Here is a 25528-nt window from a genome sequence, read left to right as displayed (position 1 = left end):
CATACTGTACAGATAGCAATATCAGAATATAAGATTATATAAGATTATCTAATGCATCCTAAAAATACGCATCCTAAGATTTCAAACAGATTTTACTTTTACTTTGGTGAAACCGCTGAAAATAAAACAGTATATTGACCAGGTCGCTAAAAGTTGTTAACTCTAATCCAAATTTAGTTGAGTAGAGATAGAGATCATTAAATGAATTTAAGAGCCATCCTTTATAGAATTTAGGGTATCAAATGAAAAAATTCTGAATCGTATTGGAAGAGATTACTACAATAATGAGAAAGCCAGCAACTGAGGTATGGTTCAGCTGCCGAACTGAGATCCAATGTGAGAGGGATATCCCTATTGTAAGGGCTCAAAAATCAAAAGCCTCTGCCAATACCTTGTGGCATAGGCCAACCAGACAGAGTCTCAGACACGGGGTGGACATACCTTGTGGCCTTACCCCTAAAATATGTAGCAAGAACCAAGTATTCCTTTGAGTGTCGAGTGGCATCCATCACAAGACAGATAAGAAGTGAAAACATGTACACAAGTTATGAAATAAATTCCAGACGCTTTTCAGATTAAAGTATGAGCAGTGCTATATGGCAAAAAAAATGCAAGAAGTCTCTCATGTTTAAGGGTGATTGTTGGATAAGACATAGGTAGGAGGAGGATACCACTCATCCCTCTTATATATAGTCAACGATCAATGATATTGACAACATTCATGATGCTTTTCTGTGATCTTTTAAGTTTTCTGTTCTCGTACACCAAAGAAGAGGAAGACGTTGTATCCTCCTACCTCTCTGTATTAATCTTCTCTGTCTAAACGAATTTCTTTTAATTTGACAAAATAATATCTTCCTTACAGCACTTTTCTATGTATATAATGAATCACATTTGGTGATATAACAAGAAAATGGTTATATCTAGTTGCAAATACCATCATGCACGGCATGACAGAATTGCAAGAAATAGAAATAGAATCAGAGGGAAGAAAATGATCAAGAGTATTCTGAAACTCTTCAGATTCACCACACAACTTCCCTGTGTGACTAAATTACGTCGCATAACTAAGGATACTAGACAATGGAGATTACTAGAGAGATTCAGCAATCTCATTTGCATTATTATGGCAGATATTTTCAGCAGGAAAGGAGCATAAGAGGGTGAGCCACCAGAAACAAAATAAAAACCGCTTCGTGGTTCTCCTCTGAAAATAATTTCTGGAAATAGAGCTGACTCCACGGTAGTGAAAGACAAACATTACAAAAGGACAGACAGATCCAAGATTTCTAAGATAAAACACAGATGAGAGTAGGTAAAGAAAATAAAAGGGAATGGAACTATTATTCCTACATACAAAACTAGAAATGGATTATCAAGCACAGTCATGTTAGCCACTGATATGGAAGAACAGGATCCGAGTTTAAGAACCCTGGAGAAGTTTGTCTTTCCAAGACCATCAGACTAACTTAGTGGAACTAAGGAGATGAATATGGACATGCTTCAAGAATTAAACTTTTCACCTTCAAAACCGCCCCAGAAAGAACTTTAACAATTCATGTGGACATGATAAATGCCTGGATCAAGTTTTCAGCTGCACGTTTCTGTTCAGGTGTGCCAGATATTAGGGCAATACGATCACCACGGCCAGATCTGGTGTCAGAAATCTCTACTGTTGCTCCTGAAATCTGGTGTCAATCAAGAAGCCATCAATTAGACATCATATGAAGCAAATTTTGCATAGGGTATGAGAGAATAAATAAATTAGTTTCTCATTATTATTATAAGTATAAACAAAGTAAAAAGAAATGAATTGTTCTTGCATTTAATAAACAACTGAAAAATTCAAGATTGAGTGAACCAACCTTCCTGATATTTGCTATATTTGCCCCTCCTTTACCCAACACTTTACCAACAGCATTAGCAGGAATCAACATATCCAGAGTTGATGGAGGAGGCAATCTGCACGATAAAGGTACAACAAAAACACAAGTTCAATTAACAACTTAACATTGGACCATTTAATATTAAGTTAAAGAAAGAAAACTTGGGGATTGTGCATGTTCGGTTGGGACCAAACCCATGTTTACAGGATTCAAACCAGATTTCATCCACAATACAAAATGTTTGAGGAAATGCCAGCTGGCAAGTGTCTCAAACCGGATGCTTTTATGTCGCCTTGAAAATGTTTATGAACAAAAGTATCCCTTATACGATAAAGGTATCCAAACAAAAATCACTTATTTGCAAACCAACTTTTACCAATGCCGTGTTCATCCAAAATTATGTGCAATTCAATCTAGACACTGAATCAGTTGTGAAGTATTTAAATATTTTTATAAAAATATATACTAACCCTCCATAAAGATTGGAAGCGTATGAAGATATAGATCCATAGCCATTTTCCACCATCTATTAACATAGATTCAAACAAAAGATGATGTCAGTAATAGTAACATAGATACAATTTGAAACAAAATGGAATACAGATATGTAACAAAAGATGCTCCAGGCAGAACCTTCACAGGGTAGAAATACTGAATAAAAGGAACATCTCTACTAAACCATCTCTTCAACTCCCTCCTCCACCCAAATAGTAAATAAGAAAAATCAATATTTACTATTTCACCCACTCTATTCAAACCCATAAAAGAACCATAAGATAAAATTTGACTGTACAGCAAGTGAAAGGGGTTAATGTGAGAAATGAGAAGATTAAATATTAGTCCTTAGACGAAATAAACGGTTGAACTTTATGGTTTTTAACTTTTTACTTTCTATTTAACTTATGCTACAAGACTTATGACATTATGTTTTAAGTTTCAAAAGTATGTTATTTTTAGTGAATTCTACATGTTTCAAGTTTTAATTGTATTATACGCTGCAGTTTTATGGTACTTTTTTAATGTAATATTTGCATATGTCTACCAGAGGCTGCAAAGCCATCAGCCATCCAGTTGTGGCATATTTTGGTCTTGCACCATAAACTGCCATCCACCATTGACAGATAAATTTAACATGAAATAGGTGGAAAAATACTTTCCTTATCCGAATATAATATATTGAATAATCCTAGAACTTGAAGAATCAAGACAGAGAACCAACATAAATAAATAATATTTGTAAAAAGTAAAAACAAGCCATGATATGCCTGCAAGAAAAGCATCACAAGGACTTGTTACAAAACAATGTATGGTACTCCAGAGAGAGGGATAGAGAGAGATACCGGCAAAGATCCATATCCATACAAGTTGCTGGAAGAAAGCATGCCTAGGCCAGTTGCACCTTCAGCCCTCTGATCATAAACCAGTGGAGCAGCAACAGAAGGAAAAGAAGGCAGCATAGATGGGAATGAAAGACCAGCACTGCTTGAGTAGAAGGATTCACCGCCAGTAGAAGAATTATGGCCAGTAGAAGAATTATGGGCAATGTCCTTTTCTCTCAATAGTAATACATCATCTCTGAGTCTTAAGATAATCTGGATTAGTGCATCTCTTACACAATCAGCGGCACCACTCACCTAAAAAAGAACATTGAATAAAATAAATATCAGATATGTAAAATGAAATGGATTTCCATGAAACGACTAGCGATTTAATAGTCACTAATTTGCTTTTCAATATTGTGTTTTCCTCCAACCATGATTGGTTATCGGACATTAACAACAACTTCTGTACAAGAGCTTTAATACCAAATACTAGCATTACTGGATAAATATACTGATGAAACAAAAGAAAAAAGTGATGAAGATTTTTTGGCTTATCATTCAAACCTGAACAAGTTCATCACTGACATCTTCACGTTTTGGCTTATCACTTCTAGAGATTTGAATATCAGCCCCGGTTCTCTTCCGAATTTCATTTATGATTGAGCCACTTTTACCGATAATACAACCTATCACTTTGCGTGGAACTAGAAGCCGAATTGACACTGAGGTATCATCTTCTTCGCTTATCTTCCCTTGTATCAGCAGAACAGCTTCAACTGCCATGGACTTCACATCACTAGGCGACTACAAAATGCATAAAACACATGAACATTTTCCACTAGATGATAAAATAAGACTAAATAATCTTAACCAGAGCATGGATGATGTGGGAACATCACTATCCGCAAACTAGAAAATCAAGCATAAAACTAATTATGAAAAGCAATTACTAGAAGAACTTTTCGTGTTAAACAATATTATTACAGTTCTAACATTACATAATGTACAGTACACCTCTTGTAAAAAACAGTCTAGTACACCTGCACTGGTTGAAATTAATCGTATGGGCCTAAGAAATTTTATTTTACTCTAATATATAAAAGATATTATATGAAATTTTATAATATTCTAACAAATATCGATGTTTTCCCAATCAAAAAGGGCAATCCGTTTATTTAAAGCTCCAGTCATAGCAGAGAATAGGGAAGGGTTTAACCCTTACAAATATATTGTAGACAGCCTTACCATGCATTTGCAAAAGGCTGATTCCATTCCACAACTAAAACTTATTACCTCCTGTCACGCGACAACAACTTCAACCAATGCGCCAAAAATCCCCTTCTAAAAGTTTTCCCCAACTGATGAATCGTATATTTAGTTTTGATATTTTTCACTCAAAAATGTCTTGGTGCCAAGCTCTTGCTAGCTAAAGCCTATTTGCTACTCCCTATGTTCCTATTCTTTGGTCCTTTTAGGTATGAACACACATATTAAGAAATAATAAATTTAGACAGGTTTATTCATTTAACTCCTTAGGCATGTGTTTTGTTTTTGTAAGGGTACAAAAGGAAAAGTATCATTAATTGTGTCTTCATTTCCTAAAACTAAAAGAACCAAAATTTTAGGGTAAAAAAAATGCATAAAGGACCAACGATCAGGGACGGAGGGAGTATTAACTTTCACAAGAAAATAAGCTAATCAAACACACACTATAGTATATCACAAAAGCTACAGCTAGTAACATCTTCAGCAATAATTGAGTTTATAAATAAAAATGGAAGATTGTGCACCTCTGTTGCAGTTATAATAATCAAACACTCGTTATTAGCCTTGGAATCATCAACATCAATACGAGCGCCACTTGCCTGCCTCATACTTTTAATTGTACTCCCTCCCTTCCCAATGACACGCCCAATCCTGTCAGAGGGACATAAGATTCTAATAGTTAACTCCTCAGACAGAGAAGCATCAACACCAGACATTACTGGAAAGGCGGATGAGTATAGAGGCCATGTATTTCCTGCATCAGCATAACCTTGCAGATCTTGAGCATTTGTTGCACCTAAAAATTGAGGAACATGTGAAGATGATATTATAGGATCTGAAGGCTGATACAGTCCACCAGGCGGAAAATTTGGAACTTCGGAGGGAATGATAATGCTGGGTGGGGCTTCTGGTACATTTGTGTCAAGAGAGATGTCCTCCTTGGGACCAAACTTGTACATAATAGAAGAAACTGCAAATAGTGCTCTTTTAACTGCTTCTGATTCACCAGTGATCTACTCAATAATAAAGCAAGAATATAGTAAGATAAAGTTAATCAGAGAGATGGTAAGAACCCGTGCAATAAGTTAATATACTAACCGAGACAAAATTATCAAACTCCATAGCACATGAGTGTGTTGGGTCAGTGGCATCCTTGGCAATAACCTTGACATTTGCTCTAGTCTTACTTCTCAGCTTTTTTATGGTAGCCCCAGCCTTACCAATGATATTTGCAGACTGACTTGATGGAACAAGAATTTGGCATTCATCTTTCTCCTTTCGTTGCTTATTCTTATCAAAATCTCGAAGAGCTGCAATGGAATTCAATATAGCTACATGAACCTTGAGAAGAGCATCTTGGGCAGCACATAAAGGTTTCCTATCATCAAACTCATCATCAATATCAATATCTTCCTTCTCCTTAATATAGCAGTAGATTGTTATAACTCGATCCTTGGCACCAGGAAATGGATCCACAACCTTGACTTTTGCCCTGGTCTCTTGCCTTATCGAATTTATCACTTTCCCATTCTTACCGATAACGCTCCCAATAACTTCAACAGGGCATAGTATCCTATAAACAATCAATTCATCATTGCCCTTATCATTTTTCTCACCCATACGTCTCTTTTGATTCTGTCTGTCCCCATCGTGGTCTCTCTGCGAATGATATCGTTTTCCAATCTCAACCATTTTACAAAATTACAAACTATCACACAAATCCTGAAAGCAAAACAAAACAAAAATACTCAGACACATACACATCCAGTGAAAGATATTTCTTTTATCTCTGATAAAGCTATAACTTATCAAAGCTATAATTTCACTTTATCCATCAAACCTAATAGCCTATATGGCATGTTTGGATTGACTTATTTGAACTTATCTACTGACATAAGCTTTGTGAGCATGTTCGGAAGAACTTATGAAAACTGTTTTCAGCTTATTTTCATAAATTCTTCAAGATAGCTTAAGAAAACAACTTATAGTTTATAAAGAAAAAAAAAATTAAACTTTATTTTATCTTTGGTTATAGAAATATCTGCAAATAAGTTTTATATAGAAAAAAATGCCGTAATTTGACACCAAGGAAAAGAAAGAAGATAATAAACACAAATGAAAAATAGGAAACGCCATAACTGAGCTAAGAGTAAATGCAGAAGCAGAACAATGCGAGAGATTTTGAATATACCAGATTGTAATTTCTAAAAGAGAACAATAGGTCACTTAAAACCCTAATCGGAGAGAGAGTGAAAGTGACCGCCGTAGAATTCAGGGAACGGAACCCTAATCAGATTTTCCGACTATTGTTTTCTTGGTGAAATGAAAAGGTTTTCCGTCGTTGGTTTTAAGACATTTTATTTATTTTTTTCAAACAAAAAAATTTGACAGAATCTTTTCAATTATTTTAAATAAATATAAAACTCTTTTTATTTTTTCCCTAAGGTGCTTTTTGTATTAAGATATGGGATTAGGGTTAGGCCCAAAAATAATTAAACTCTTTGATAAGTTTTTGTGGGAGTTTAGGAATTGGTGTTTATTTATATCTGCTTCAACTTTTATGGAAATTCGTTAAATTGTTTTTAGGGACGAGAAGATTGCGAGTAATAATATTGGTTGCGATCAGGTTGTTACACAAAGAGAAAAGTTTAATTGTATGGTGTTAAGGAGAAAAAAAAACTATAGTTTAATTACTTTTTCTCTTTGTGTAACAACCTACTCGCAACCAACCACCGACACTATTACTCACCTTCTTCTTGTCCCCAAAAACAATGTTTAATTACTTTTTCCATATAGATATATGCAACCATGAAAAAACATGCTTCTTAGATTATGTAAATAATTTATCGATATGTTTCTTAGCTTCCAAGACACTAACGAGATAGAGTTAAAAGTCATAACCACAAACTTTGAGTATTTTTACAATCAGATATATTCAAAATCTCTAAACTTACTGTATAGTTGTCTAAATGATCAACAAAATTGTTTCTAAACATTCCACTGACAAGCAGATAAATCAAGATGATTGATGGCAACGCTATCCGAGTTACATTTAATCAAAAGAAGTAGGTTGCCAAATAACCACTTTAATGGAAGGATCATTGAAGGGGTGAATACTAACTCTAAAAATCTTCATAAGAGCAAATTTAGAGATTGAAACATAGGAATAAGTTTCCAATTAGAGACACAGCTACATTGCTATTGTTTAGGAGCAAACATACAAGGAAAAATAGCACCACCAGTGACAAGCCCAACTAAACTTTCTTTAAAAAATAAAGTTTTGGTAGAATGAATTATTGCAACACCCCTCATTGGCTATTATTATGTCAAATTTGGTTATAGGCTCGCTATGCGTTGTATATTACTCGTAGCGGTAAATATCATTTTGCAGAGAATTGGATAACAATTTGGAAAGCGCGTGCCCCTCATAAAGCGCGTCATATTCTTTGACATTTTTATGCAGGGGTTGTCTCTCAACGAGAAGTTGGATAATAAAGCATAGAATGTGCTAACCATTGTCTGGTGTGTGAGGACGAGGGCGAGATTTGAGAATTACAATAGAGTGCCGCCATTGTTTTGGAGTATTTGGCATAATAGGAATGATATATTATATGGAACGATAATGTTAAATTGTCAAGTATCATTGGTCGGGTTGGGTTTGATACATGAAGGGAGTGGTTTGATGTCTACAAATTGCCAGGCCCGGTTTTGGGCCAGGACAAGCAAGGCCCTAGCCCCTAAAAAATTGGGGCTCAACTTTTTTTTTTGTAAGCCAGTCATCTTGAAAATATAACAAGTAGGTGATGCAAATAAAATATATCAAGAAATCCAATTTGGCGCATTGGTTAGCGCTCTTTTCTTGCATGCAAGCGGACATGTGTTCGAGTAGCAGCAGTGGTACAAAAATAGTGATAAAGGGAATTGAGCCCATTACCACCAACAAATAATTGTATCCCATTCATATTAAACTTTACATAAATTATTTAAAAAAAATGTGTTTTTTTTTTGTTGATACAATTGTGTTTCTTTTTATAACATAATAGGTTTTTTTTTTCTATATATACAATCACTCTATAACCCATAGATAATTTTACTACTTTATTTTTCTTAAACTATATTTTGTTATTTCTTTTTAAATAAAGAATTAATTTCTAAAATTATGTTGCAATTTTTATTAAAAACAATATCAATTTTTAATGATTTTAGTTTGAAAATGTATTTTGTTATTATTGATTAGAATATAACTATTTTATATTATTGATGTTATTTATTTTTTAAATAAATGATGTTCTTTTTTAAAAAAAAAATATTTTTTATTAGGGGGTTCTAAAATTTTGCTACAAACTGTTCAACATGGTCATGCAAAACAAAATTTGATAAACAAACAGAAGATTCTTGAAGGGATGTTTGCAGTAGCAATTTCCTTTACTTGCATGGTTTTTATTTTTACTGTTTAATACCGGGTCTGGACATCCAACGAGGCCAACCCTTTGAGGTAGCATGTAATTTCCCTCGAAAAGAGTTAAAATTGTAAGAGATCGATGAAGTAAACTATTAACCAATCATCCAATGGTTGCAAATCAAGAAAAGTTTTCGTTCCAATACTCAAGAGTTTTGCACCCATGTACAACAAGTTACCGGGAAATTGATCAAATTCAAATTTTGGAGCTTGGTCTCGAGGGTTTGAACCACTTCCATAATAGAAATAGGCGAACCCCATAACAGGCTTGATATTGCTTAACATGGATGTAATTTCAACAAGATTTGGTATATCTTGTAATGTAGCTAAATTAATAAGTTGTGGTATTGAGTTGCTGTAACACTCTTTGTTCCGCTCAGCAAAATAAACAGATTGAGTAACTGTGTTGCAGCGACATCAGGTGGTTCCGGTGGTGGTGCAACCAACCAGTGATTAGATGAGAATTTCATCTCTATTAATGAATCATACTTCCTAGTTGGTACGTTTGTAACTGGTTTGCATATGCTCAATGTGGAGTATAAAGTCCCATGTTTTGGGAAGGTTAACAACACATTCCATAGTTATGGGTTTAGATTATTTTGCAAACAATTGTATTTAGCCGCCATTAGCGCGCCAAATCGAAGAGTCAAGATACCAATTGTAACGGGTAAATGGATTTTAGGGACGAACCGAAAAATTCAATTCTCAAGAGTAGGGATTCAAATGAGGCACAATGCCTTTAAATACAACCATAAAGGATAAAAATGTAAAATGACATAATATAAACTAATAATATCCTAATACTTATTTCTTGTTACGCAATTTAATTCTTTAGGTTGGGATTCAATCATTGGCTGATGAGTTGAATTAGCTAAAGTCAATCCTTCTAGAAAACGAAGTTGTCACTTTATTTAAGTAACGTGTAGAATGGGAAATGAATCTACTCATCAAATTGTTTTGTTCCAAAAAAGAAAACAGGAAGGAAGATGGTTCAACCTTATGTTGTGATCAAAACTTTGCTGATCAGTTTCATCTCATTTTCTTCAACCCTTTTCGCTGCTTCTTCTCCATGCTCCTCCTCCTCCATCAACAAATATGCAGAGTTACCGGTGGTGAGAAATATCAGCGAGATTCATCAGGATAACTATGGTAGACCAGGTCTCTCTCACATCACTCTTGCTGGTTCAATCTTGCACGGAATGAAAGAGGTAGTCAACTTAAGTTCATAATGTTAATTGTTTATCATATAAGTGATTATGTATAAGCTGCTTCTATAAGACTATATATAAATAACAGAATATAAAGTGCCCGTTCGTTCGGATTAGCTTCTTTTTGAGCTTATGAAAAATATCTTATGCAAATACATACATGAGCTTTTATGTTAATTGATAAGTTCTCACTAGTGAAAATTGTATCTTCATAAGCTGTTTCTTCATAAACTACATTGACAAGCATATGAATATTACATAAAAGCTTGTTTATTTCCATAAGTTGTTTTGAATAAGCTCAAAAATATGTTAATCCAAACGGACCCAAAATCAAGTCAAATTGTTTGAGAACAACTTATGCACATCATCACTTGTTTCTATAATAAGCTCTCTCAAACGGTCTCATGAGTGCTTAAACACTTATGATAGTAGATTAGCTCAAATAAGTCAATCTAGAAAGCCCCTAAAGTAAACTCATATTGGGTTCAACTTTTTCTTGGACTTCATGACTGCAGCTTTTTGCACTAGGTTGTCCTTTATAATTTGTTTCACAAGCATGGAATATGAAGTTAGTCTCTCTGGTCACTATTATAAGAAAAAATCCAGATTTTAGATTCATTGAATAAGTGGTAAATCTAAAAACTGAATTTTTTCATATAGGGACTAGAGGGAGTATTACTAAAATTTCAACATTAAACAAACCTGCTGTCAAATTGTCTTGAATGATAGATTTCAAGTAGTAAATGTAAAGAGGAGTTCACTAAAGGAGTGACAGACTTAACCCAATTTTGATTACTTTCTAGTTTATTGGAATTTCTCAACCGAGATAAGTATTTTGGTTGGTTTCTAAATTATGAAGAATTTTTTTTTAATAAGTTTATAGGTACTTGAGGAGAAGTTTATGAGAGAGCTTATGAAAAACCTGAGGTGGACAAGCTGACTTTACCTTATGTAGGAAGTTATTATTTAGAAGATTCATTGTTCATTGCGAGATTATTTTGCCTTTTCTATTTCCGTAAGTGCTTACTGAAAACTTCACCCAAACCGGTACGATGTGCAACATTGGTTGTCATGCCTTTTTTTCTTTATTGGAACAGAATATTTGTTGTTCTTGATAGTTGCACTATATTTTCTAGTTAAGAAAATAAATCATGTAAGGGATATCATCATGTTTTTCGAGAAACTGTGTGATCAATGATGGTTCAATCTGTTTGTATAATATCATTTTTGTGAACTTTTTATGGAACAGGTTGAAGTATGGCTTGAAACATTTTCACCAGGAACGCGCACCCCAATTCACAGGCATTCTTGTGAAGAGGTTTTTATTGTTCTCAAAGGCAGTGGCACTCTTTATATTGCATCAAATTCACATGGGAAGTACCCTGGAAAGCCAGAGGAGCACTTTTTCTTTCCAAATAGCACATTTCATATTCCTGTCAATGATGCTCATCAGGTAAACCATTTAAGTACTGTGAGATTTCTCCAGCTTGATTTGGTTTTGTGGGGGGCTGCACATTTCTTTAGATAATTAACAGCTTAAGATATTTCCTACTTGTTCTTTGGTTACAATGGTCCCGTGTATTTTTAAGTGATTATGGAGGACATGATTTGCAGCTTTGGAACACCAACGAGCATGAGGATTTACAAGTTATAGTTATCATATCTCGTCCACCAATTAAAGTGTAAGTGACCTCTATTCCCATTCTCCTTGGATTTAATACTTTACTAACGAGGTGGTAGTTGTTGTTGCCACTCTTTAAATTTTAAAAACTAAAACGATAGTGGTGACTCTTGTCTGGCTCTTAAAGAATTTACGTCTTCTATTCTTCACGACCGGCAACATGTACATTTTAAATCATGGGACAGTGGTGCGAATATTTTTCCCTCTTTTCATAAGTTGGTCATTTCTCCTGTTTATTTTTTGAAAAAGCGACAAAGGTTTCAAACTCGTGCTAACTTTGTTTCCTCGAAGAACACAACCACTGGGCTATGTTGTTACAATGTTTTTCTCCTGTTTTAGTTGCTCATTAATCATTATGTCTGTTTTGGTTTTTCATTAGGTTTATATATGATGACTGGTCTATGCCTCACAGTGCAGCAAAATTGAAATTCCCACTCTTTTTGGAGGAGCCATGTTCTCAGGAACCTTCAAAAGATGAACTGTGATTTATGGTCAAGGTTTACACTTAACACTTGTTTTATTGCTGAGATTTTCTGTTGTTGTAAAGCATTTTCTAACTACAAGTTCAAAACTGTTTAGACATTTGTATTCTTTAGTCTAATATCACTGCTTCAATCACATAGGCTTGAATAACTTAGCAATTTCTAAATATTTGCTACAAACTGTTCAACATGGTTTATGCAAAGCAAACAACAAACAGAAGATTCTTTAAAAAGGAATAAATTCTTTAAGAGATCAAGTGAACTTGCTATAAAGGAAACTCATCATTTCCCTTAAATATTTTTTGTGTGTGTATAAACATGGATTTGTAGAGTTTGATATTAGAGTCAAAGCTATAGAGATATTTTGGAACACCTACCACGAGTCAAAAACATTATTGAAGTAATGTAGAAAAAACTACATTTATTGTTGTTGAGAAAACTAAGTTAGTACTAGAATGGAAGCCAATAATGTGGTGAGTTTTAACATTGGGTAAAAGAAAAAATAATGTGGCGAATTTTAACCCAATATATTGGTTAAGTTAGAAGACACCCGAATCATCTCATTAAAACGTTTTTCAATAAAAAAAATCCTTAAATTTTAACTTCTTATATTATTTATTTACACGCGTCTCCGCACAAGTCGAAAATGAAGGGAAACTAAATATAAAGGGGAGAGATTCTAAATTTTAATGTACAAAGATTTTATGACACTGCCAAATAGAAACAAAAATGGCAACTATGTTTGATATTATTATCTTTCTATATTATAATATCCTCCGAAGATTATTCTCTTCCCTACAATCTCTCTCACCAATCTCTCACAAATATTCATTTTCTCTAACCTCCCTCCAAAAATTGTCTCAACCAGCTAGCACAGGTAAAAAAACAGAACAACAATTATGGCTCCAACTCTTCCTCCCCTTTTTGCTGCTTGAGACAACCTTAATTTCCCCAACTATAACATAACAAGAAGACAGGATGGCCTTTGGAAAATCATCACTCCATGGCCTCCTGTCTTTCCTTCTTCTCTTCTCCCTTTCCCTCCTTCATCATCATCATGTTGTCGCTGCAGGTACCGTCACAACAACCTCTATCCGCCTCGACGTTGTACGAAAGCCTGCCCCTGATGCCCCTATATTTAGAGAAGCGCCTGCTTTTCGCAACGGCGTAACGTGCAACAAAGAAAGCATTCACATTTCCATGACATTGGACTCAAATTATCTCAGAGGAACCATGGCTGCTGTTCTCTCCATTTTGCAACATTCAACTTGTCCTGAAAATGTTGAGTTTCATTTCCTTTGGGCAAGGTTTGAGCCTCAGGTTTTTCTAAGCATAAGATCAACCTTCCCTTATCTCAAATTCAAGATTTACCGCTTTGAATCCAATAGGGTACGCGGAAAAATCTCGAAATCCATTCGTCAAGCATTGGATCAGCCTCTTAACTATGCAAGAATCTACCTTTCTGATATTCTCCCTCTTTATGTCAAACGAGTTATATACCTTGATTCTGATATTGTTGTTGTTGATGACATTGCAAAGCTATGGGATGTTGACTTGCAGGGCAAGGTATTGGCTGCACCAGAATATTGCCAAGCAAATTTCTCAGTGTATTTTACTAATTTATTCTGGAATGATCCCGTATTATCTCGTACGTTCGAGGGTCGGAAACCGTGTTATTTTAACACGGGGGTGATGGTTATGGATGTGGAAAAATGGAGAGAAGGAAAGTATACACAGAAGGTGGAACATTGGATGACAATACAAAAACAAAAGAGAATATATCATTTAGGATCATTGCCACCTTTTCTTTTGGTTTTGGCTGGGGATTTGAAGAGTGTGGATCATAGATGGAATCAACATGGACTTGGAGGTGATAATCTTTTAGGGAAATGTAGGAGTTTACATCCTGGTCCTATTAGTTTGCTTCATTGGAGTGGTAAAGGAAAACCTTGGTTGAGATTGGATTCAAGAAGACCTTGTTCTGTTGATCATCTATGGGCACCTTATGATCTTTATCGTCCTAATACTCATTCTTTGGAAGAATGAGTTTTATTCACAAAGACAATGGAGGTGGAGGGTGGAGGGGAGGGGAGGAAAGAAAAAACAATTTCAATTAAATCACACAATTATTTATAAATAAAATGGGAAAGAATTAGGGGAGGAAGAAATTTAATAAAAGAGGTGAGTTATTTTAACAATATTCATTTTTTTTTTTACTATGAAACACAGACACTTCTCGGATTAGGTGTGTCATGGTGTCAGACACGTGACGGTATCTGACACGACACTGACACTTATGATTTACATTCAATTATGTCGTTTTCTTAAATTATTATCGGCGTCGACGTGTCAGTGTATGTGTTTCATAGTAATTTTTTATAATTTTATTCTTTCTATTGAGGTTGAATTAAAAATGAAAAGCTTTTTGCAGTTTGGTGTTGAAGAAAACTAGAAAAGAGAAGACATGGAATAATATACAAAAGCTTTTGTTCAAGGGACTTATCTACTACTACTCAAGAAGCCAAGGGAAAGATATATATATATATATTACTATGGAGAAGTGTTGGTTATGTCTTTAATATTTTTTTTCTTTTGTTTTTCTGGGTTTTGGAATGGGTGCATAAAGAAAATTTCTTGGGCACTGGTTGTGTGGATGATGGTATCATTTGCATCAGTGACTGGTTGACAGATTGATGAACCTCGTCCAAAATTAAGTGTCCCTGAAAATATATCTATGAATTTTAATATTTTTTATTATCTTGATAGATTTTTTTTGTACAATTTTGTGTCCAGCTCAATGCTAGACCAAGAAAATTTTGCCGATTCAAGTTCTGTTTTTGACTGAATATTGTGCATGTAATTTATATAGTCATGATCTATAAAATTGATTCCAAATAATTATCCTCACAACAAAGCTATAATAGTTGTTTTATCACCTTGAAAAGTTTAATCTAAACTTGAAATCTAGAACAAAGAATGTAAGATTGTAAGTAGTTGTGTGTTCACCCCGTAATCTCTCATATTTATTTTTCTTTCATTTCTTTTGAAAAATTAAAAGGATTTTTACTCATCCAAATCACCACCAAAATGCAATGAAACAAACATCGTAACTTTTAAGAATCATATTAAAATTTGAACTGTTTTTAAACTTTCGATTGAAATATAATTTAGAGCAGAAACTTGCAAGCAAGCCATTCACCATATCTTTAACAATTTTAGTTTCAATTCTGAATTAAGAGCTATTTTAGATGATCAAAAAATATTAAGATAATTTTTTTTTTCAGAAATAAACAAATAATATGACACATTTACTAGCGAGAGCGTCATTGTCTTATAAATTATGATAATTTCCAGCGATCATATGTCGTTTGTATTGAAAATGTTCTAATGAAATGAGTTAATTTTTGTTAATGTTTTTTTTTAACAGAATGAAGTTAAATTTTTTGTTTAACAAAATTGAAATTAGAACAAATATTATAATTAAGCTCCTTATTTTTTTTTTTGAAGCATAATTAAGCTCCTTAATAAATAATCTGAAATTTGCATACCTTTGTTATTGTAGACACCAATCTACCATTTAGCTTAACTCCACTCACTCTCTCATTTCTCCTCGTTAAACCTTTTGTCATGAATTTCTTCAAATCCGTTTTCTCAGACGATCCAGATCCACTTCAACCCGAATCCCAACCCGAATCCAACAATGCTGACCCGATTCCCGATTCCGCCGGCGCCGACGACACTTGGAACTTCGGCGGACTCATCAAAACCCTCACAGCCAAATCCGAATCCATAATCGAAACCTACCGTCGCGATCTACAGGAATTCAGCACTGGATTGAAGAACGAGATCGAGGTTGCTCAAGATTCAGTTGGTGAGATCGGAAGCACCGTCATCAAAGGAACGGCTCAGATCATATCTCAAGGTAAGGAAGCAATCCTCGCCGTTAATCTCGATTCCGATAATGCCACTGCCACCACCACCGCCACTGCTAATCGCGATTCGAATAGCTTAGATTCGAAGCGATATAGTAGGTTTGATGCTCAGATTAGTGCAATTCAGAGTGATGTTGGGACTTACACTGAGGTACCTGAGGATTTGGGTGAATTCAATGAGTGGAAATTAGGGTTTGTGTTGGATGGGAAAAGTGATGAAATGGAGAGTCTTTTTAGGGAGAATGATGTAATGGAGAGTGTTTATAAAAGGATTGTTCCAAATAGTATTGATCATGAAACTTTTTGGTATAGGTATTATTATAAGGTTTATAGGCTTAAGAAAGCTGAAGATGTTAGGGCTAAGCTTGTTAGAAGAATATCTAAGGATGAAGAGGATTTGAGTTGGGATGTTGAAGATGAGGACGATGACGATGATAGTGTGGCGGAGAAGGAGAAGAAGCATGAAGGTGAAAATTTGGGGAAAAGTGTCGATACTGATTTGAACATTGGTGCATCTAGCTCTGGTTCTAGTGATGAGAAGAGATTGAGTGTGGAAGAGGTGAAACATTCAGAGTCTAAAGAAGAAGAGAGAGATGATTCAATGCAAACTAATGAACTTGGTAATGAGATGGGTAAGTCTGTTGATGAATTGCGAGTTGAAGTTGTTAATGAGACGGGTGGTGGAAATGAGGATACTGGTGTTGATAAAACATTAAAGTCAGTAGTAGTTGATGGTGCTGTGAGTGCGAGCAAGGATGTTTCTGTGGGTGAGTCTGATGAGACAGTGATAGAAGTGGAAAGAAATGCTGCTGATGTAAAATCTTCTAGTAGTAAGAATAATGAGTCGTCGGTGGTTGAAAATCAGCACATTGAAAACGAGGAGGAAGATGATCTTGGGTGGGATGATATTGAGGATCTTAGCAGTATCGATGACAATAAAGCAACTCAATCTCAGAGTCAGAGTGGTAGCATCAGCAAGGATGATTTGCGGAAGCGCCTTAGCACTGCAGAGGAAGATGAAGACTTGAGTTGGGACATTGAAGATGATGATGATGAGCCTGTGAAGGCTTGACATGTATTTGATCCATTCTGTTGTGATTTCTCAAAAGATATAGTATGTGTGTGCCATTTTTTACAAAAAGAAATTTGCCTTTGTTTTTCGTGTTTTATTGAATTAAGATATAGAAGTAATATTGTGAATTTGTGATTTAATTTCTATACCCAAAATGCATCAAAAGCAACTGTTTCTATAGTAATATGTGATCAATATCTCTTCTTATTTGATTTGTACATTAGTTGTCGTGGAATTGTAAGTCACACTCCAATTCCATTGATCACCTTGAATTAATTCTCAACTTAGTCGCTTCTGTGTAACTGAATCGTCTTTTTATTATTAAGCCTGAGAAGATTGATTCATTGTGCAACAATTTCCATATTATATTTCCCATGATTTCCTTCTCAATATCCTTGCTCGACTCCCCATGGAAGAACAATCCAAATAACCTCCTTCCTTTTCTACCACCCTTCAATGATTCAATGTCCAAATCTTATATTGCTTCTCCAGGGTTGATCAATGTAGGGTTTATACCTTGTAAATGGACATTGATTATGTTTCAAATGAAACTTGCCTAAATTGCATAGCCACAACTTTAGAAGATACTGTCAAATTCAATCCCCAAGCAGAAGTTGTTATAATGTCATCCATAAACAATTTCTAGTGGAAATTGAATGTTATATTTAGTCAAAGATAATGTATAAAGCATTTCAGTTCAGATTTTAAATGAGATACTGAATAATCAATTCTAGTGGCATCTTTTACACTTTCAGCCAACATATGCTACTGTGGAAGCTGAAGTCTCCTTTGAAGACAAAACAATACATGTCTTATGCAGTTCAATTTACCTACCAATGAATACATTAGGTGCATGAAAAGTACCATAAGAGTATATGTGTTTTTGTAATGCCTCAATTGGTGCCAGAGTTATGAGCCATGATGACTGTTTTTTAAGATATGAATCTTACCGAAGGTGCGTATATTCTAAACCTACAAATTCTTAAACCAGTAACAATGAAGCCTAAAATAAGCATTTCAAGTCACAATGAACAAAAGGTCTTTTTTTTTTTTTTATATAAACAATGAACAAAAGGTCTTGATCATATTATAAGGTGTAATAATTCAAAGCTGCATTTTATTGGTCTTTGTGCAGATGACACAAGCAAACCCACTGGCCTTGTAGCTGTGGCAGGTTTGAGCTCTTGACTTTGAGCTAGGTGTCTACTTCTATGTCTTTGTTCGTGTTAATTGATTAGGCAGAATCATTTGATGCTAAAAAATAAGCTTTACTAAATGAAAAAGTAAAAGGGGACCGCATGGTTCTTTCTATGCAAAATATACTCCACTCTTTAAGAAGTTGAGTTATGCTCAATTATCAGAAAGCAAGATGAATAATATTCAAATTAAAACAATGAAGGAACAAATTTACTGCAGTTCTTCCTCCTAGAATCAAGTAGCTAAAATCAAAATTGAAAATATCAGATAGTATACATTATACAAGTCTCTCATAGTAGTATAACCTTCAACTCTATGAAAACATGGAACTGCTAAGGATATGAGGTGTATGTCACAGTAGGTAACTGAAATTTACAGAATTTGTTTCCACTTCCAGATTTTGGATGTTGATTCACTTTCAGGAATAGACGCAATAATTTTAAGCAAGAAAATCCACCACAAATACTTGAAACAATACCTCCTTCTGAGATTAAACAAACATGTAATTACGATTCAGATATGGCTAATTGACCATACATATCTAAAAAGTGGTTAAAGAATTCCACAACAAAGACTGAACTTGAAATTCAACAACATATATATGAATAGAGAAAATCATTAATAAATAACTAAGCATCCCAATGACGATTTGATTCGTCTAAAAAGATGGTTAACTTAAAAATATCATTCTTACAAACTGATATATCAGATATAATTCACACTCTTCAATTTTGAAAGCTTGACTATTCTACTAAAGCTCTTACCATGATTGGCAAACATAAAAATACCGTTGTGAACTCCACTAGAATCTACTCTATCCAAGAGGAAGAAAAAAAAGTAGAAGAAAGGGTGTGAAATAAAAAGAATGAACCAAACTTCTGTAGCAACACCTGGGGTGGACCCTGTTTGTACAACAAAATGTAAGCTCCAGAGTGCAGAGAAAATAACTGGAGCTTGAAAGTCACCTATCATGTTTCGCATGTCTTTGAACCCAAGGCTGCTTCATAACCAAATTTGTTCTCATCCTTCGACACAAATGCTGGGTTCAGAAGTGGACTCTCCAATGTGTGGCTCAACAGGAGAAGGCAATGCTAGAAGCCTTCCTTTCTGTGCACGTGGTGGAAGATGCTTTGCAGGTTTTCTGGATGGGACATTCCATGGCAAGAAGACTCCAGTACCACCACCAGCAAGTTTACGGGGATTCAATGCCATAGGACGCATAGGTGTCAGCATCATCATCGGGCCAGGAAGCATTCCCCATTTGGGCATCATCATGTCCATACCGTCATAGCCGCAACTTATAGTTCCATTTGGCAAAGCATACGGATTAGCAATGGCAGGTTGCCAGAGAGTCATTGAATTTGTCATGGTAGGAGTTGGTGATTGGCATTGATTGGAGTCTGGCCTCACTCTAAAGAAGGTGATGCTCACCCTTCTGTTTGGAGATGGACACATGACGTGCCTTGCCATGTCAGCACTGTTTCCTCTCATCACCACGAGAGACCTGTAAAGTCAAGTTGTTATTCATCGGTTAGTACGATATATGATTGGCTCAATTTCCTTGCACAAGACATTCAGAAGAATATCTCAGCAGGTAATTAGACATTCAGCAATGAATAACTTGATTCTTGAGCTGAGAACATTAATAAGGCTATTGATTATCTAAACTAGGTTCCATTTCAACTACAATCTAGCCATTGATATTTTTGAGATACAAACAATCTGTTTTTGTCCCTGGCTTGAGTACCTCCCAAGTTTGTCTGATATTCAAGAAAAACAAAAAACAAAAGAAAAGTACCAAAGCAATATCTGACCCAATAGTATGAATATTATACGAGCACATAATTGCATCCTCTAAAATGCTAGCACTTCATATTATTCACTTACATCTGTCCTATAAATGTTGAAGGTACTTCTTCCATTGATTCCAGCACTGTGCTAGAATCTTTAATTAATAAATGGAAGATTAGGACTGCAAAGAGAATAAGTTCTTTGATATGTACCCCTGCTTCAATGAGAGCATGAGTGGTCCCTTGTAGTTCCCATCGTTTTCACTCACAAGGATACGCCCAAAAGCCATGGTTGATTCAGAGAGAAGAAGAGTGGTCACAGGTTGATCCAGATGCGGTGGTTTCAGGAATGGCTGAGAAAACTCCCCCTAAAATTATCAAAATAGTGCCAAATGGTTATTTCATTGCACACTACATTGATCACAGTACCAATATGACTATCACCAGAGGTAGAAATTTACCTCTTCAAAAAAGTTGATGATACAACCATTTGGTCTTTTGTACTCTGGAAGTAAATGCCATTGAATAAAGTGATCGATGACACGTTGCAGAATTGCTGGAATTGGCTCTATATTACCTGAAAACAAAAATCCAAAATGACAAAACAGAATTACTGAGCATATCTCTAGTTTAGAATCATCATCTGTGCAACATTTGAGATCATAAGAATGAGATTGTACTTATGTTAGGTAAAGTAAAACTACTTGATAAATGATAAATCACAATTTCTTTCAATAAATTCTTCTTACTTTTTGTGTCCTCCTTTATCTGTCCAAATATTGGAACACCCAGCTGAATCAGCTCTCTCTTGTTACCCTTTATCTGTTTGTTGAATAATATAAAAGTTTCACCTACAAGTATGCAAGAAGATAGTAATGTAAGAAATATTTGATTCGTTGTATAACCGCACAAATACATTGGAGCTGCCATAGATGGTCTTGCTATATAATTTGTCTTTATCCCGACACACACAAAGTTCAACAGTGGTTTACCAGACAGTTCCCCATTCTGGCCAGCAGTATGGATCTCATTGACAAAATCTGACAGCTTGCACAATTCTGAATCAGTGAAAACATCTTCATATAATTTCAACCCTTTCACAACATTCACCTGCCAATTGCAATCAACTGTTAATCAGAAGTACTGCAGTAGCATATAGGCTACTACTTAGTGCATAAAATAGTTAGGGAAATGAATAATGCATTTTTAATCTGTGAAATGAAGAAAAAACTTGCCATGTGCCCCTTCACTGACTCTTTTGCTGTGAAACCTTTTGTCAACTTAAACTGTGAAGGACGTTCTTCACATTCTTCATGATTGGAACATATATCAATGTTCATTGAACTAGTCTGGTTTTCTTGAGATCCTGCACATAAAAGCCATGCAAATTTTAATCTTCAGTAAAAGACAACAACAAATTTCTATCCTAAACAATGCAGTCACAAATACAGTTGATAAACTATTACCCTCTTTTAGTATTATACTACATACATCATGTGCCAAGGGACCCAAAATAGCTAATCATTTGTGTTATTATATGATTTAGCCAAAACTTATAACATTAATACATTATTCAACTGAAATTTTATATTGTAACACGTTTGAACTTTGAACTGTGTGATTGTTAAGAAAACTGTCGTTTTCTACAAAGTGGTTACCACCACTACTGTGAGCCCAAGCACTAGCATTAGTTCCATGTCTTGTTCTCAGAGTAAATGCATCCAACTGACCCTACATGTCTTTTTCATCCCAATTTTTGTTTGAACATAGAGGCTGCTACAAGCTTTGATTAAAGTTCCAACATTAATGGTTTTTATTTTTTCTTTGAATTATTCTAATAATTTCACTTATAGCTTTACTACATTCATCCTCTTCACAAAGCCATCACTACATCAACATCAGCAGCATATACTACTATATGAATTCTAATGTGTGATAGCATATTCTTCTTCACCTATTCATCAATAATTCATGAGAAAAATACTTGATAATTGGGGAACCAAAGTTTGACCTACCAACCGGAACCCCGGTAACAATTGAGGTCACCAACACATCATGTAGTCGTCTCCGGTGGTCCCGCCGGCTGAAAATAAATAAAAAAACAATGCACACACTTTCTTGTTTCTAGTTCCAAAACTTCAACCTTTAACATAGTGCTCTATTTGTCTGGTCATGGTCTCACCCAAGTCCTTAAACTAACAACCATGACCCTCAACCTCAACACAACACACCAACCCTTCTCTTTCTTAGTACTATTATCAACAACAAAAATTTACTTTACTTTATTTACTTTACTAGTACCATCTTTATTAGTAACAACAAAATCCCTTTTTTACAATTAAAACAAGAACTTCTAACACAAGCAATAAAAATAATTAACAAACGGTTTTCCATTAACTGATGAAAAATCATGAAAATTGGCCAAAATGTTAAACAAGCCAAGTCTATTATTGCTTTATCATAGAAATTTGACTTCAAATACAGAAATAAATAAAGGAAAGCAAATTCCAACATAAAATTTGATGACTGATGTGACTTGTTTGCAGAAACAAAAATTTCTTTTTCCAAAACATACACCACAAAAAACTATTAGTAGTACAAAAAATAAAGAATTAAAAAAATTGTTCTTTTTGTTTTGAAAATTGTTGTTCTTTTCAAAACAGATTTTTATAAAGTCTCTGTTTATTTCAATGAAAAGGTAGTAAAAGAAAAAGCATAAAAAAATACACTTTGTGTAAAAAAAAAAGTATAAAAGAATACTTTAATTTTTCTCTTAAATAAACAAATAGAAAAAAACTCTTCCATTTCCCAATGTTTGTTCCACCCAAAAGAAACAATTTGTACAAAAAAAAAAAAAAAAATACAACATGAAAATAATATAATAAAAAAAAACTACTAACTGGAAAATAAAAATTAAATTTTTATGGTAAATAAAAAAAACAGAGTATGTCCTTTCAGAAGAAAAAAAAAAACAGAGGATGGATTATTGAAGATCAAACTGTATTAGCAAGAAAATTAATGTAAATTGTAAACAAAAAGTAATAATTAATTTATAATAATAGTAATTAATTAACCTGAATCAGTGATCTCACTCTCGGGTGAATCATACTCCTCGTGTTCATCACCACCACCACCATTGATGACTTTCTGTTGTTCCACCTCCGGCTCCGGCTCCTCCTCCTCGGCAACGACGACATCATTTTCAATGACATATTGTTCTTGTTCTTCTTGAATCGCAGTTTTGTTGTTTTCAGCGACTATACGAAGCTGAAGAGCGACATCAGCAATGGAGTGATACTTTTGCATCTGAAGGATTTGGATCCAATGGAGTCTACGACGATGAATAGCGGCGAAAACATTGGTATAATCAGCGGATGAAGAAAGATGAGAGAGATGAGAACAAAGAGCATCGATGATAGCATTAGCAGCAGCAAACTCGCCACGAAACCAAGCGAGAATAGCATCTTTAGCGAATGAATCAGATACGAGCATTGGTGGTGGTGGTTGAAGAGGAACGGTTGTTGTTGTTGGTGGCATGGAAGGTCGATCGGTAGTGGTTGCGGTGGTGGTGGTTGATGCTGGACCAGCCGCCATGGTTGATGGATGATTGTGTGATGTGTGATCCGAGATATCGGGGGAAGAACAATGGTGTTGTTTTTCCTGCGGAATCTGGATATTGAAATTTGCAGGTGAATTTGTTTTTGTTTCAAAATGAAAACAAAGTTTGTTTGTTATTAGAAATATGAAGAGGTAAGAGAAAAAGGGGTTTATGTTAATGAGAGTGAAAATAAATAGTATAGTATGAAATATGAAATGAAAATGTTATTGTTATATATATGATATGATGATGAAGAAATTGATATTGATATTGATATGAAGGTGGCTTCTCATGTTATGCTATGCTATATGGTTGGTATAGTATACTGTGCCCACTTCAATTTAACTCCAACTTTATTTTTAACGTGGCACTATCACACACCATTTGACGTGGCTATTTTTTCCTTTTTATAATTATGACAAGTATAATTACTTTTTTACTTGATGAACGCTCCGGTAGACATCTGATTTAGATATGTATTGATACATCATTATTCAAATTCGGGTATAATTACTTTTTTACTTGGTGAATATTTCGGTATACATCTGATTTAAATATGTATTGGTACAACATTATTTAAACTCGGGTATAATTATTTTTTACTTGGCGAACACTCTGGTAGACATCTAATTTAAATTTAGATATTATTCGTATTTTTTTTAAACGAAGTGATAAGTATCACTGAAATTTACATACAACAATAAAGTTTTGTGTTTAAACTCGGGTAAAAATGTGTGACTTTGAATCGGAATAAAGATGTTTAACTTAATAATGTTGATATTTATTTGTTGAGGTAGGATTTGTGAATGCTTTATTTTAAAAGGCTATATTATTATTATTATTATTATTATTATTATTGTTGTGGGAATCAAATTTTCTTACTTTAAAATAGAAGTTAACAGAATACAATGTTAGTCTTGTGAGATGAGAATCACTTTATGATGACTCAGGCCAAGTTGTTGTTTGTATTGTATGGCATGGTATCCACGAAAATTTATTTAATTACTTTTTCTTTGGGGGCAACATTATATTATTCTATAATAGTAATGAATAATGTGTTATGAAGATTTATATCATTTATTAATTAATTATTAGTTAAGGTGATGATAAATGTTGTTGGTTTTATTGGCTTTAATTTCAGTCTATGCATTACTATTTTTTAGTAGTTTAATGATTAGAAATATCTTTTGAAATTAATAAGTGAGAGATTTCGAGTTCGACCCTGCATATAAAAGTAATATTCATACTAATTGAGTTATGCTCATGGAAACGGTGTATGCATTATTCTATTTAGGTTTAATTACATTTTTTATCTCTTTATTTATTTTTTTAATAATGTAATTAGTCGTTTTAATTGTAATCAAATCAAGACTAACAACTAACAAGTTGAGTTTGTTATTTAAAAAACTTAATGGCATTTTTTTAATGAATCTTTTTTCTCTTCAATGAATACTTAATGTTAATGACAATGTTTGTTTAAGGAGAAGCTGATGAGATCATAAAGCACACCAAGGACCTACACTATAGCCCAATGAGGGATGTCAACTAGTTGAAAATTTGTGTTTGGGTTTTAAAACTATATATCACCAATAATTAATTATTTTGGTTAAGTTGAGTTCCATTTTTGTTGTTGTT

At 34.3% G+C, this 25528-nt stretch overlaps 5 protein-coding genes across 7 annotated transcripts; 3 read left to right on the top strand and 2 right to left on the bottom strand.

Annotated features, from left to right (window-relative positions):
* Positions 1 to 1180: 1180 nt before the first annotated feature.
* Positions 1181 to 7221, bottom strand: LOC123915347 (KH domain-containing protein At4g18375-like). Its single transcript, XM_045966502.1, has 8 exons — positions 6666 to 7221; positions 5573 to 6196; positions 4999 to 5487; positions 3773 to 4012; positions 3227 to 3520; positions 2357 to 2412; positions 1866 to 1962; positions 1181 to 1688 (listed from the first exon to the last, which is right to left on the bottom strand). The coding sequence occupies exons 2-8, from the start codon at positions 6164 to 6166 to the stop codon at positions 1557 to 1559; spliced, it is 1902 nt and encodes a 633-aa protein (XP_045822458.1). The 5' UTR covers positions 6167 to 6196; positions 6666 to 7221; the 3' UTR covers positions 1181 to 1556.
* A 2640-nt stretch (positions 7222 to 9861) lies between these two features.
* On the top strand, positions 9862 to 12440 carry LOC123915266 (auxin-binding protein T85). The gene is made up of 4 exons (XM_045966430.1): positions 9862 to 10141; positions 11391 to 11594; positions 11756 to 11823; positions 12202 to 12440. Exons 1-4 carry the CDS (start codon positions 9920 to 9922, stop codon positions 12305 to 12307), a joined length of 600 nt encoding a protein of 199 aa, XP_045822386.1. The 5' UTR covers positions 9862 to 9919; the 3' UTR covers positions 12308 to 12440.
* Positions 12441 to 12586: 146 nt separating this feature from the next.
* On the top strand, positions 12587 to 15202 carry LOC123915179 (probable galacturonosyltransferase-like 4). Its single transcript, XM_045966349.1, has 2 exons — positions 12587 to 14485; positions 14736 to 15202. Exon 1 carries the CDS (start codon positions 13283 to 13285, stop codon positions 14348 to 14350), a length of 1068 nt encoding a protein of 355 aa, XP_045822305.1. The 5' UTR covers positions 12587 to 13282; the 3' UTR covers positions 14351 to 14485; positions 14736 to 15202.
* Positions 15203 to 15818: 616 nt separating this feature from the next.
* LOC123915073 (BSD domain-containing protein 1-A-like) lies at positions 15819 to 20299 on the top strand. Of its 2 annotated transcripts, XR_006811861.1 has the most exons (3): positions 15819 to 17350; positions 18064 to 18263; positions 18444 to 20299. XR_006811861.1 is itself a non-coding variant. In XM_045966248.1 (1 exon), exon 1 carries the CDS (start codon positions 15932 to 15934, stop codon positions 17306 to 17308), a length of 1377 nt encoding a protein of 458 aa, XP_045822204.1. In that variant the 5' UTR covers positions 15819 to 15931; the 3' UTR covers positions 17309 to 17488. The 2 variants fall into 2 exon arrangements, 1 of the variants encoding a protein (XP_045822204.1); XM_045966248.1 differs by lacking the exons at positions 18064 to 18263; positions 18444 to 20299 and having other exon boundaries at positions 15819 to 17488.
* Positions 19104 to 24276, bottom strand: LOC123914960 (RNA demethylase ALKBH10B-like). Of its 2 annotated transcripts, XM_045966183.1 has the most exons (7): positions 23370 to 24276; positions 21531 to 21661; positions 21288 to 21405; positions 21045 to 21146; positions 20757 to 20872; positions 20509 to 20663; positions 19104 to 20009 (listed from the first exon to the last, which is right to left on the bottom strand). In XM_045966183.1, exons 1-7 carry the CDS (start codon positions 23887 to 23889, stop codon positions 19526 to 19528), a joined length of 1626 nt encoding a protein of 541 aa, XP_045822139.1. In that variant the 5' UTR covers positions 23890 to 24276; the 3' UTR covers positions 19104 to 19525. The 2 variants fall into 2 exon arrangements, with proteins under 2 accessions (XP_045822139.1, XP_045822097.1); XM_045966141.1 differs by having other exon boundaries at positions 21045 to 21405; positions 23370 to 24146.
* Positions 24277 to 25528: the final 1252 nt, after the last annotated feature.

This window comes from Trifolium pratense, linkage group LG1 (assembly GCF_020283565.1).
Source record: "Trifolium pratense cultivar HEN17-A07 linkage group LG1, ARS_RC_1.1, whole genome shotgun sequence".
In the NCBI taxonomy this organism is placed as follows: domain Eukaryota; kingdom Viridiplantae; phylum Streptophyta; class Magnoliopsida; order Fabales; family Fabaceae; genus Trifolium; species Trifolium pratense.
The sequence above is the reverse complement of the archived record's forward strand: the minus strand, read 5'-3'. Positions and strand labels throughout refer to the sequence as shown.

Bases quoted from the DNA above. Each gene is read 5' to 3' on its own strand.
- LOC123914960 (XM_045966141.1), bottom strand. From the start codon at position 23,889: ATGGCGGCTGGTCCAGCATCAACCACCACCACCGCAACCACTACCGAT. The intron at 21,662-23,369 runs GTTAATTAATTA...TTTTATGTGCAG, and splicing joins GAGTGAGATCACTGATTCAG to GATCTCAAGAAAACCAGACT. The intron at 20,664-20,756 runs GTAAATTTCTAC...TGATAATTTTAG, and splicing joins TCATCAACTTTTTTGAAGAG to GGGGAGTTTTCTCAGCCATT.
- LOC123915266 (XM_045966430.1), top strand. From the start codon at position 9,920: ATGGTTCAACCTTATGTTGTGATCAAAACTTTGCTGATCAGTTTCATC. The intron at 11,595-11,755 runs GTAAACCATTTA...CATGATTTGCAG, and splicing joins CTGTCAATGATGCTCATCAG to CTTTGGAACACCAACGAGCA. The intron at 11,824-12,201 runs GTAAGTGACCTC...GTTTTTCATTAG, and splicing joins TCTCGTCCACCAATTAAAGT to GTTTATATATGATGACTGGT.
- LOC123915347 (XM_045966502.1), bottom strand. From the start codon at position 6,166: ATGGTTGAGATTGGAAAACGATATCATTCGCAGAGAGACCACGATGGG. The intron at 3,521-3,772 runs GTTTGAATGATA...GTTCTTTTTTAG, and splicing joins TCAGTGATGAACTTGTTCAG to GTGAGTGGTGCCGCTGATTG. The intron at 1,689-1,865 runs GTTGGTTCACTC...GATTGACACCAG, and splicing joins ATATAGCAAATATCAGGAAG to ATTTCAGGAGCAACAGTAGA.
- LOC123915179 (XM_045966349.1), top strand. From the start codon at position 13,283: ATGGCCTTTGGAAAATCATCACTCCATGGCCTCCTGTCTTTCCTTCTT.
- LOC123915073 (XM_045966248.1), top strand. From the start codon at position 15,932: ATGAATTTCTTCAAATCCGTTTTCTCAGACGATCCAGATCCACTTCAA.